The 13,812-nt window shown below is 38.3% G+C and overlaps 1 protein-coding gene across 10 annotated transcripts in view; it reads right to left on the bottom strand.

The window, feature by feature from the left end:
• Myo6 (myosin VI) overlaps positions 1 to 13,812 on the bottom strand; it is a 143,265-nt gene that overhangs the window by 31,656 nt on the left and 97,797 nt on the right. For all 10 annotated transcript variants that reach the window (XM_074079497.1, XM_074079492.1, XM_074079506.1 and 7 more), the window contains 5 exons: positions 13,514 to 13,641; positions 11,626 to 11,721; positions 11,167 to 11,340; positions 7,250 to 7,288; positions 5,763 to 5,856 (listed from right to left, as the gene is read on the bottom strand). In XM_074079497.1, the coding sequence (XP_073935598.1) occupies positions 5,763 to 5,856; positions 7,250 to 7,288; positions 11,167 to 11,340; positions 11,626 to 11,721; positions 13,514 to 13,641 (531 nt within the window). The remainder of the gene's footprint in view (positions 1 to 5,762; positions 5,857 to 7,249; positions 7,289 to 11,166; positions 11,341 to 11,625; positions 11,722 to 13,513; positions 13,642 to 13,812) is intronic.

Raw genomic sequence — 13,812 nt, 5'->3', positions numbered from 1 at the left:
TAAACACTGGATCACTGTTTACAACAGAAAAACATAAAACTAAAGTATCCATGATTAAATTACATTACAACCATATGAGAGTAACATACATGAATTTTAAAAAATAGAGCACAGCTTTATCTAACCAACATAAAAATATATAAAAATATTATATATTTATATATTTTTATAAAAATATATATAAATAAAAAAATATAAATATATATATATACATATATATATATATATATCCGAGACATATATAAAGTGTATGCTAATTAATGAAACAAAAAAATATTTTTTTTCTAGTGCTTGGGATTGAACCCGGGGCCTTGCATATACTTTGGAAGTGCTCTACCACTGAGATACATGCCTAGCCCTTGGGTTTTTGGGACAGAGTCTTGCTATATAGCACAGGCTGGTCTTGAACTTGTGATCCTCCTGCTTCTGCCTTCAAGTGCTGGGATTACAAGCATGTCCCACCATGGCCAGCAAGACCATCATTCTCATGAGAAAACAACCAGCAGAACAAGATTTAGTTCTAGGCTTTACTTGGAGAAATAAAAGTAAGGTTTGGTTGACATCATAATTTTTGCCTTTTTACATCAAGTATCTTGGAAATTCATTCACTACCGCCAAGTTGCTTGGCTTTCCCCACAAACTATGACCTGGCTTACAGAAGTTCATTAAGAGCTTCACGGAGTGTAACAAATTACCAAGCCTACAACGGACTTCACAGGACTTGACGCTCACTTATTCTTAAGAGCTTTTGAAGCCTCAAAGTCACTAAGCCAAGAAAACTGGCTGCTGGTGGCTCACACTTAAATCTTAGCTACTTAAGAGGATCAGATCAGGAGGATCACAGTTTGAGGCCAGCCTGGGCAAAAAAGTTCATGAGACCGCCATCTCAACCAATAGCTGGGCATGGTGCCATGTACCCGTCATCCCAAGCTACATGGGAAGCTGAGATTACGAGGATCATAGTTCCAGGCCAGCCTAGGCAAAGTTAATGAGACCCCATCTTAATGGAAAAAAAGGTAGGCACGGTGGTACATATCTGTCATCCCAGCTATGGTGAGAGAAGTAAAATGAGAAGATTGTGGTCCAGGCCAGCCTGGGCAAAAGTGAAACTCTATCTCCAAAAAACCAGAGAAAAAGGGCTGGAGGTGTGGCTCAGGTGGCAGAACACTCGCCTTGCAAGCATGGAGACCTGAGTTCAAACCTCAATACTGTCCACCAAAAAATCACAAAGCCAAGTATTATTCTTTCTAGAAACTCTCATGGCCTGGTTCTTACGATGACAGTCTGGTAAGAACCTACATGGTGCTACATTTGCTAATTATACTCAAGTCCCCTCTTTGCTACACAAGAAGCACAGCCTCAAGGCTGCCTTTTTCTCCTTTTCCCCTACTTCATCCTGGTGGTGGCTAGTCAGACCAGTAGGTTTAGCAGCAGGCATCTTAAATTAGTTTTCCTCAAAATGGAAAAAAAAAATACAAACAGAAATGCAAAACAGACTGTCTTATATTAGATATCTTACTTAAGAAAAATTCACAAATATTTTTCTAATAATTATTTTTGCTTTTTTCTCATTACCCAGATCTATTAAAGTACAAACTTTTCTCAACATGTTAAAATATAGTGCTTACAAAAAGAGGAATCCTCACTAAAACACCAATAAGCCCATACTCTGCTAATGTAATATCATACATAGCTATAGCTAAACATACTTGATGTGCCAAGGAGAGGGGATGCTTACTTAGGAAATGAATTGGTTATGTTGTAATAAGCAAATCCTAAAGAGGAATTTAAATAAGAAAAAAAAATCAAGCTCAAAGTAACAACACCATAAAGACAATTTATAAAAATACATCTCATCTGCAGGACTACAGCAGGCATAAACTACTTGATTTTCCAGTGTTTGTTAAAATCAATCACAAAGGAATCCTCATGTCTGCTACAATGTACATTTCTTCCAACAATAAAAGAGTCTAGTACATATCAGAGAAGCAAGATAATTTTGAATAAATCAAAACAGATACAGTTCCTACACTCATAGAGTTTACAGAGGAAGAAAATTTTAAATAATTATACAAATGTACATAAAATTTATAGCTATGATTGTGAAGTAAAGGCACCAGAACTCAGCATCATTAAGTCTTCCTTCCAAGACAGAAATATCAAGAAAGGAACTGAAAGGAAAGTCAGTGTGGCTGGAGCAGAGAGAAGAGAGAGGAAAGAAAGCAAGGGACACACAGTCTGTACGGGGCTCCACATCCTACCAAGATTTTGCTTTTTACCTCAGTACTAATTAGGAGCCATCAGAGCAGTAAAAAGACATGGTCAGAACTGAGCTGTGACACACGTGAAGAACACACTAAGCACATGCAATGAGGATACTTACGAAGCTATAGCAAAAAACTGAGAGAGAGGAAGTGACCACTTGAGTCAGGAAGGAGTAGGACTCACTGTTTAGGAAATCATAGCAATAGGACTTGGAAGACTTAAATAAAGAATAAATCTTGTGGTAAGGGAGGGCGTGGGGGCAGGGGGGAGAAATGACCCAAGCCTTGTATGCACATATGAATAATAAAAGGAAAAAAAAAAAAAAAAAGAATAAATCTTGTGCTGCCCATTACGGCAGCCACTAGCCACAGGCTCTTAGCTTCACTAGACACATATGCTTAAATTTTAACATATTAAAATTAAATAATATTTAAAGTTTAGCTAAAGAAATGGTCTCTAAACTGAAGAGAACACCCACAGAGTGGGAGAAAATATTTGCCAGCTACACATCAGACAAAGGACTGATAACCAGAATATATAGGGAACTTAAAAAACTAAATTCTCCCAAAACTAATGAACCAATAAAGAAATGGGCAAGTGAACTAAACAGAACTTTCTCAAAAGAAGAAATTCAAATGGCCAAAAAGCACACGAAAAAACGCTCACCATCTCTAGCAATAAAGGAAATGCAAATTAAAACCACACTAAGATTCCACCTCACCCCTGTTAGAATAGCCATCATCAGCAACACCACCACCAACAAATGTTGGCGAGGATGCGGGGGAAAAAGGAACCCTCTTACACTGTTGGTGGGAATGTAAACTAGTACAACCACTCTGGAAAAAAATTTGGAGGCTACTTAAAAAGATAAACATTGATCTACCATTTGACCCAGCAATACCACTCTTGGGGATATACCCAAAAGACTGTGACACAGACAGAGGCACCTGCACATCCATGTTTATTGCAGTGCTGCTCACAATAGCCAAGTTATGGAAACAGCCAAGATGTCCCACTATCAATGAATGGATTAAGAAAATGTGGTTATCTATACACAATGGAATTTTATGCAGCCATGAAGAACGAAATGTTATCATTCGCTGGTAAATGGATGGAATTGGAGAACATCATTCTGAGTGAAGTTAGCCTGGCCCAAAAGACCAAAAATCGTATGTTCTCCCTCATATGCGGACATTAGATCAAGGGCAAACACAACAAGGGGATTGGACTAGGAGCACATGATAAAAGCGAGAGCACACAAGGGAGGGGTGAGGATAGGTAAGACACCTAAAAAACTAGCTAGCATTTGTTGCCCTTAACGCAGAGAAACTAAAGCAGATACCTTAAAAGCAACTGAGGCCAATAGGAAAAGGGGACCAGGTACTAGAGAAAAGGTTAGATCAAAAAGAATTAACCTCGAAGGTAACACCCACGCACAGGAAATCAATGCGAGTCAATGCCCTGTATAGCTATCCTTATCTCAACCAGGAACACTTGTTCCTTCCTATTATTGCTTATATTCTCTCTTCAACAAAATTAGAGATAAGGGCAAAATAGTTTCTGTCAGGTATCGAGGGGGTGGGGGGAGACGGAGGGGACGGGGTGGGTGGTAAGGGAGGGGGGTAAGGGAGGGGGTAGGGGCAGGGGGAGAAATGACCCAAGCATTGTATGCACATATGAATAATAAAAAAATTAAAAAATAAAAATAAATACAAATTACATCACAAAAAAATAAATAAATAAAATAAAGTTTAGCTAAATTTTAACTAAGTCCTACAGGTCACATTTCACATGCTTAATAACCAAACATGTCTATCTAGTGGCTACCTTATTGGATAACACAGATACACAATATTCCAATCTTGGAAAGTTCTACCGGATATTGTTGACATAAAATGAGTCCAAAAACAGGCACACCTAAACCTGAAAACTCTCACGACAAGGACTGCAACATGAACATCTCTGGTTTAGGAATAAGTCAACCGCTAGAATCCTTATCAAGACAGAGCTGATCCTCCTGGGATTAGAGTGAGAGGAAGACATCAGACTGAGCTATCAATCAGTAGACTGTTGGTGGAGGGAAAAGGAAACTGGGAAAACCTTGAGGAGAAAGACAGAGCGTCTGCAGGGGAGAATGGATCAGAGGTAAGATTTTAGCATGAGATCCATCTCAGAAGATGGGTGCACAAGACCAGTACTGAAGACCTGTTCCTGCTGACTTCTTTTTGTTCTGTGGCCCTTGGCTTGGAATCCAAGCCCCACGCTTGCTAGGCTCTACCACTTGAGCGACAGCCCCAGTCCAGAGCGGGAAAAGTGCCTAGTGGCAGTCAGGTGAAGCTTAGCTTCTTAGTACAGAGTGGAGGCCATCTACTGACAAAGACTCGGGGGTCTGAGGAGAGCAGGGTGAGTGTCTGGTTCTCTGGAGAAACAGAGCGTGCTGACCAGAGAAATCTGGCAGGGCAAGTTCAAAGAGTCCTCGAAGGGTCAGTGACCATGAATTTACATGGTAAGACTTGGTGTCATCCTACCAACCCTGTGCGGACAAGGAAAAAAAAGGCAGAATTAGATTCATCAGTAGCTTGGGTTTTGTAAGGAGTCAGGGGTAGATTCAGGTTTGGGGAACCTGAAGCTTCTAGAATTGGTGAAGGCTCTTTAAGTGAATAATACAAAATTACAGATGATAAGAAGAACACGAAATTAAGCTCAGGGCATTGAAAAGGGGTTAAAGGAAAGAAAGGCTGTAAAGCCTAGGAGACCTGAGCTTCACAGCAAGCCAGCCTCTCAGAGGAGAAAACCAAGAAACCGGAAAAGCAAGAGAGCTTGGGAAAGCGTCAGGGGCCCGAGCCGATGGAGAGGCACACAGAGAGGGAAGAAGGCTGTGGCTGGGATGGAGGACAGGCAGGCAGGGGGAAAGAACACAGAGCCTGCTACCTGAGGCTCTGTGACTGAGCAAGGGCAGACACCAGGCTGGGGGAAGGGATTAATCAAATGCACATCAGTACCACAGAAGTCAGTGGTCTCACCATGTTTCTATGTTTTCACATGGGGTGGAGGAGAAGCAAGGACACCAAAACTCCCTCCCAACCCAGTCATATGGGGAACCAGAAATAAATCATGGCTGGTCTGAGACCACAGGAAAGCAGCCAACCTACAGGGGATTCAGCTTTGCTATTTAAAAGTGTTATCAATCTTACTTCAAGGATGTGAAATAGTTTTATTTCATAATAAATTATACCTCATGCTTTTCTTATGATTAAGGGAAACATAAAGTCTTATTGCATTTAAAAATAATCAAGGTAATGGCAAATTATTTCAAAACATTGGTCCTACTAAATTATACTGAAGGACTGGAGTGTGGCTCAAGTGGCAGAGTAGCAGCCCAGCATGCACGAAGCCCTGGGTTCAACCAGAGAGAGAGAGAGAGAGAGGGAGGGTCGCCGGGAGGGAAGGAACAAATGAGTCACACAGGCACTCAGATTATAAAAATATGGAAATACCTGAACACTGAAGCTGAGACAGAATCTGAGCACCCTCAAAGTGGTGGCTTGTCATCTTTAAATTAGGTTTGATGCAGCGAATAAAGCTGGCTCCCTAGGAGAACAAAGGCGCTTGCTGAGACGATACATACAACATTCCCATTTTTCTATTTCTGTGACTATCACCAACCTTCAACCCATATTAACAGCAGCTCATGAAATGCAACATAATCATGAAGGAGCTTAAGACTTTACTAGGATATTTTCATAATTTGAAACTTGAACTATGTAGGTTGATTCTTTCTATTTCTAAAAAACAAGGCTGGGGACACAGCTCAGTGTGCAGCACCTGGTCCTGAGAAAAAGATCAGGGAGAATTACTAAAAAGCAAGTTGTAACCAGGCTTCAGATGAACTTGGCCTTTATAAAAGTACATACAACTAAGATGCCATTTTGTCAGATCAGCACTGCCATTTCTGGAGAACATAACTGTAAGTATAATAACATCAAGTTAAATTACACGCCTTTAATCCTAACTAAAAAATTCTTTTTCCATAATTACTAATTATTTTCACCTTTGTGAACATACAGGATAATCTTGATCATTTCAAAGAGTCCATATATTTATAAAATAATTTAACTTCACATATACATTCAACCTTTCTTTAGAACAAACTTAGACAAAATAACAGCCATTTTGAAAACTAATTTCTTTTTGTTTTGGCATTGAACTCAGGGCCTCATACCTGTTAGGCAGGTGCTCTACCACTTGACCCAAACCCCAGTCCTCTTTTTGCTTTAGTTATTTTTCATATAGTGCCTTGAGTTTTTGCCCAGGTGGGCTTCAGACTTTGATCTTCCTTCCTGTGCCTCCCACTAGCTGGGATTATAATATATCCTGCCACACCCAACTTATTTGTTGAGACAGGGTTTCGCTAACCTTTTGTCTAGGCTGATCTCAAGCCATGATCCTTCTGCCCTCCGACCTACACCCCCTGCATATCTGGGACTGTAGATGTGAGTCGCCATGCATGCCTGGCCCTTTAAAAAACGTTTTTTTGGTGGTAACTGGATGTGAGCTGAAGACACTTTACCACTTCAGCCCTGCCCCCATCCCTTTTTGTTTTTTTAGGTTATTTTAGAGGTAGGATATTATATGTTGGCCTGGGGCCAGTCTCAGACCACAATCCTCCTACCTATGGCCTCCCACATAGCTGGGACTACAGACATGATGTGCCACATCCAGCTGATTTATTGAGATGAGGTCTCACTAACTTTTTGCCCAGTCTGGCCTTGAACCACATTCTTCTCAATATTCACATCCTGAACAGCAAGCAAGGGCCACTGTGTCTGTCAACTAATGTCTTTTTAATGAAGGGAATTTGGTTTAAAATATACTTCTAATTATTCCAAGGTTATTGTGCTTACTTGAGTAATTACTAATAATTGTGTTAGAGGACCATTACCAAAAAAAAAAAAAAACCTGTTTTCTTTTTAAGTATACTCACGGTACTTCGAAGTTTATCCAGAAGCAAATTTAACTGTGTCTGTTAAAAAAAAAGAAAAAGAAAAAGAAATCCGCTTATTTCGGGAAGTGAAAGTACACAGTGGCACAAGTTAGCATTAACTCTCCAATATTAGAATAAAATAACATGGGTAACATTCACACACAACACATGACAATGTAACAATATTAAAATAAAGTAACACCGGGTGACATTCACACACAACACACTACAGTGCAGCAACCCTGGCAGCAAGCCCTGTAACAGACGGCATCATGCAAAATGGCTAATGAAATGTCAAGGACAATAACTTATTTACTTACACAGAACTTGTATAATTAAAGGAATGAAAAGCAGTAAAACTAGTAAGTAAGGAGCGAGCACATGGGCGGTGAAGGCACACTCATGCGCAATGGGACATCGGTGGCACGGCTAGTATTTGAGTACATGCAAACTGCGCGCAGTTGTGTCACGAGCTGTTAAGTTTGAAGACATTTAAAATATGTCTCTCGTTATCCATTGGCACTGTTCTGTGTAATACTTAGCATAAACAAAACTCTCCAGCTCGGAAATTCTCTTCACTATTTTAAAGATTTTGCATTTCAACTGTTTTTTTTTTTTTTTAATTTATACAATTTTCTAAAAAAACTAACAGTGAATAGTATGTTACTATACTTATCCTATTTTTATAATACTAATTATAACTTATCCTGGTTCAGTACATTAAAATCACTTATTTGCTTCACTACTCTGCAAAGTAAATGAATTATGTAAAATTCTTTATCTGGATTTTATATTGAGATGCTTATTATACTACTTTGAAAAGTCAAATCAAGATGCTAGTTCTTACATTTTTGTGTTGTTGTTGGCAGTACTGGAGTTGGAATTCGGGGTCCCTTGCATGTTGGGCAAGTGCTCTCCCCAGACCTCTAGCTCTTTTTTAGTTCTAGTTTTTTTTGCAGATAGCATCTCATGTTTTTGCCTGGGGCCAGCCTCAGAGTGCAATCCCCCTACCTATCATTCTGAGATTACAGCTGGGATTACAGACACTAAAGTGCCACTAGACTGGGTTTGTTTTGAAGAGATGGGGGTCTCGCTCACTTACTTTTTGCTAGGTCTGGCTCTGAACTTCAGTTCTCCTGATCTCTGCCTCCCAAGTAGCTAGGATTACAACTGTGCAATACCACGTCTGGCTAAGATGTTAATTCTCAAATTAGCATATTACATTCATCACAGCTATAATTAACAACACGTATACTTTATTGAATGCTTTACTTTCAGCAGTAAGGCACTGTTCAAAGTTTTCAAGAGCATCATTATGCTTGATCCAATTAAGGATAAAATGCAATAAACTTAATTAAGAATATACTACTGGCCTCATTAATACAGGGGCAGCACTGAGGTCCGGGGAGATAAACCGTATGTCTGAGGCCACAGAACTAGTAATGGCAAAGCCGTGATTCCAACGTAGGCCTGACATGTATTTCATCTCCTATGTGTGATGTCTCTGTATGCCTTGCATATTATTTGTTATTAAAATGAATTCATAGTCAGACCCCACTTATCTGGTTGACAGAATTCTGACAACCTTCATTTATCTGGAGCCCAACTTAAAAGCAAGCATAAGAGCTGCTAATTTGGAGGAAAAAAAAAAAAAAAAACATTGTGTCACAAGGTCCATGCTCTTTAATCCATAGACTCTGCTTGTGTGCTCCTCAAAATGGACAGTGAATTCACAAGAACAGAAGCCACAGAAGAAAACTAGCAACAGTAGAAAAAGAAAAAAGCAAGCCAATAATCAGCAAATAGAAGTCAAGGACCATACAGCAGAAAGGCAGACAGCCTCTGGCAACTCATGCTCTGTGTTTTATTTTTAAAACATACATATTCATGTTTATAATAGTGAAAAATTTCCATCAAAAAGAATTACTTTTTCTAAAACAGGATTGAAAGTAAAAGGGTGATTATGTTTTAATAACCTGAAATTTTCATTTTGGTGGAAAACTTCTGGTTCCCACAATGTTGATGGCTAAGTATTATGTAAATTGCAACCTATTTTGTGGGTATTGCCTTACATGCCTCAAACTTCATTTAATGAGCTATCTAGCTATATTTAAAATCACTATTAGCATTTCATATCAACGTATCTCAGCAAAATTTCATTATGAAAATAGTAAGGTATTTTAATAGTGTTTGCGATGCACTGCTATTAATATCACTGTTACAGCTTTCAGCAATTAACATGAGAAATACAATATATTACATATAAACAATTACAAGGCATTTCAAGACTCAACATAAAAGATTATGTAAACCAAAGAGGAATTTTAAGATTGTTTTTTTGTTAGTTAGTATCACCTAAAATTTTAAGTATGTTCTTACCCATCATTCTACTATAATACTGCAGTAGGGAAATACTTAATAAATAATATCTATTTATCTGTTTTGACACAGAATCTTGTTACATTGCCCAGGACTGGCCCTGAACTCCTACTCAAGTAATCTTCCTTGCCTCAGTGTCCCAAGTATGTGGAACTACAGGTGCACATACCACATCCAGCTAAAGTGCTGCTTTTAAAGCAATCTCCTATCAAATGTCTAATCAAGAATGGAAAATGCTCAAATGAAAATATTGCTTGAGCATCTTAGGAACTCATAATTCATTAATATAACTTAAAACAAAATTCAAAGCTTTGTATTTGATTACCTATAATGTATTATGAGCTTTCTCTTATATTTATGCTTAAACTGGTTAAAAAACTAGTTTTTAAAAATACAATTTTAAGTTAGATACTTAGGGCCCATTTCAGTTCAAAGAGATTTGAGAAGGTTTATGCTGCTAGTTATATCATAGTATTCTGATGCTTAAATATGTTCCTAACTACATCTTTTCTTTTGGGGGGGTGGGGGGATGGTACCAGGGTTTGAACTCAGGGCCTCGCACTTGCTAGGCAGGCACTCTACCACTTGAGCCACTCCACCAACCCTGATTACATCATTTTTAATATCTAAAGTAGAAGTTTTATAAAGCAAATAAGGACATTTGTTGTAATAATAATTATAATAATTTATATGGAAATGCAGAAAAATTAATTCTATTTCTTTGTTCTATGTCTTACAGCTTTTGTTCATTAAATTTTTTAAATTATTTCTTCTGTATTAAATACTAAATAATTATTACATTAACTGATAGCGTTCCATTTCTAAGGCACATCTTATGACAACTCCATGTCAGATTTCAAAGACTAAATTCCTGATCTGAAATTAATAACACAACTAACATTCTTTAACGTTTAATCAGCAATTTAAAGTTGGCCACACCTGAGCACTTATTTTTTATAGACATTATGAAGGCTTTCATCAATGTGCAGGGTAATATGCATGCGTATAACACCAGTGTGAGAGAGAACACATCGCAAATGAATCGCGAACTGCATCGCTAACTTGAGCCGGCTCTTAACAAGCAGCAACCACTCGACAAACAGGAGTCCATGAAAGTCATTTTACCTGAAGCCCCTGCTGTGCCTGCTTTTCAACTCAACTAGTCCTCTCTAGCCATCCCGAGCTGCACTACTCCAGCTAAAACAAAACTGCTGGATGAGGAAGGAAACAGAAAACACATGGGAAAGAGAAGGTTGGAAGGTTAAGCAGACAGAATGCAGAAGCAAGAACCTTAGGAGAAGCGATCAGGTAGGCGGTAAGCTGAGGATGGACACATTCGCGTCTGTATGCTCAGTTACTAGGTAGGGCTGGTTACTAGCAGGGCTACACTGTGATGTCCTACACACAAGCACACCCAGTGCAGGGTCTGCTCACCGTGGGACTTCTGACTGTCGCCTACATTATCCACTTTAGAATACAAACCAATGCATTTTAATTTTAAACACAGTAAAAAAATTCAATGTATTTAACACAAATACCTTAAACTTGTTTCCCACACTGATGAAGCTAAGTTTTCCTGCTTTTTGTTTGGTGTCTTTGTTGTTATTTGTAGACGATTCAAATAATTCCCGTATAAACTTATCCCTGGATTCACATATTAAGGATTCAAGAGACATATGTAATGCATCATTATTTTTCTCCACAAACTGGGTCTGAAAAATAAATCAAGTAAGTTTCAGTACTTCTTGTGAAAAATATCCCTTAGGTCAGGTCTGTCCAACAGAACTTCTGTGACAAGAGAAATGTTTTACCTCAGCATTCTCCAATACAGTCGCCACTAGCCAGTTGGAAATTTAGTATGTCAAATACAGCTAGTATACTGAGGAACAGAATTTTCTGAATTTTATTTCATTTAAGTTTAAATAGCTAGAGACCACCATATTGCACAGTGCAACTTCAGTATCAAGTAGATCTCTGCTTATAAGTGCCAGACTCACTGTTTCGTAGCACACTGCTCCTGCAAAATGCCTGATAATAAAGCCTTCATCATCTCTGAGATTTCTGTGAACGGCCAGCTTAGACTTCCTGGGAATCTGGAAAACAGTGCACACACAAGTTACTAAGTCATCAAGAATACAGTAGATAATTTTCTTTAGACAAAATCAGACAAGTAAAAAAAAAACTTAAAATTATAAGGGGATTATATATTTTTCACAATTATAGTACTTTTAAATATCTACTGTGCCTTGAAGAACCAGTGAAATCTAACAAAAAATTGGGTTACAATCTCTTACGGAAAAAAAATAGGTGTTAAGGAAATACACATACACAATTCAGAAGCAAATGCAAAAACACAGTTAGCATTTTATAAAGTTATCTAAAGCAGTGGTTGTCAATCTTGGTACTTATCAGAATCACCCAGACATCTTCCAAACCTCTGAAAGCTGGTAGCATTTGCATCAGGAGAGTCCCATTTGCAGCCAGGTAAAGAAACACCTGAAATCAGCACAGGAACTCCCCACTGTTTCAAACCAACCATCCAAACATTTTTACACAATTGAGCCTGAATCCATTGCAAGGAAACATCATTTTAAGCATGTACCATTTAATTATAGTATCTCATGTTTGGATTTAAGTTTCTGAAATAGTTGCACATATGTAATCACATCTGACCCTCAAAATAACCTAAAGAAAAGTAACCTCATTTAAAAATGAGAACACTTAAGAGTGGATCTCTTAGTGTCTTGCTCAAGGCCAGAGAGCTCTTAAAATAAGAGCCTCTTGTCCTCGCAAAGTAGAACGAGTCAGAACAACTCTGCAGCCAAACTGCTTTGCCTGCTTCCATGCCACTGCTTCCTCATATGCCATACCTGCCCGTCACCTACCTTCTCCTTGTTTGTCTCCTTATCTTTAGCTTAAGGACACTAATAGGATTTAATGATATAATTCAAGTAAAAGCATTCTAAAAGTGCCTATGCTAAGTGTTGCATAAAAGGTGATTATATTTTCCAAAGAAATACAATAAAAGTGGCAGCCTCTATGAAGAGAATTTACTGCCTAGCTCTTGTCCTCTTTTGAGAAAAGCAGCCAGACCTCATTCATGATGCTTCAGTTTAAGTTACATGCCTGATCCTGGTCACAATTCTGTTGCCATGAGATCAGTGCTCATAACAAAAATCAGAAAGCTGTGAAAAAATAGGACTGGATACATGTTTTAAATTTAAGCAAAGGTTTTGTTGAAAATACATATCGTTTTGTTCTAGCTCCACTGAAGTAATAGTGTAATAGGCTCCAAACTACTAGAAATATTTAGGACGCAGAACTGCAAGTCAATGGAACAGAAGTTGTGAGACTCCAGACCCTAAAGAAGGTTAACACAATTGCATCACTTTTTCAAGTAAATTCATTTAACCTACTTACCATTGATTTTTTTTTTTGTCAAAGGTTTTTTAAATCATTTTTAAATTTTTCCTTTTTTACATATTAACGGGGCACCAAGTAACTGTTTGATGCATGCATACATTGTGATTTTGCTGTTTATTAATGGACTAGCAAATGGGATTCCAGATGTCAAACCTTAGAAGGAGATCAAGGGCACATGATGCAAAGCAGACCCACTGATGGCCACTTAGTTCAGAAGGAAGAACATGAAACCAGTAGGCAATCTCTTTGTACACTTTAGATAGGTGAAATGTACTTTCCACCCAGAGAAAAGAGTCTTGATTACATCCAGCTTTATCGTCAACTAAACATATACATACATATGTGTATTATATGCCGTACACCTTATGTAACTTCTCATTCCAATTGTCTAACACTATCTGACTGCTAGTGCATCTGTTTAAAGATCTCCCAACAGCATCGAGTTTAGCAAGGTGAGCTCACTGTGAGTCGGAAGTGGTCCTTGTGCTTCTGGTGGACCGCAGATGTGAAGTGCTGGTCACTTGGCTGAGGGAGGCGATTCTCTTCGTCCAAAATATCCAGAATTCCCACTAGTTTCACCTCAATTAAATCTATTTCAAAAATCAAAATCATGATAGGGTAAAAATAACACTTTAAAGATAACGTCAGCAAGTTACTGATCACAAAATTTCAAAGACTGGTTAGAACAGTGTAACAGATGATTCTTAAAGTATTTTATCAAAGGCCACTGAGAGCAAGATGAACTTTTATTTCAAATCTGG

This window comes from Castor canadensis, chromosome 1 (assembly GCF_047511655.1).
Source record: "Castor canadensis chromosome 1, mCasCan1.hap1v2, whole genome shotgun sequence".
Classification (NCBI taxonomy): Eukaryota; Metazoa; Chordata; class Mammalia; order Rodentia; family Castoridae; genus Castor; species Castor canadensis.
This window is presented reverse-complemented; position numbering and strand designations above follow the sequence as displayed.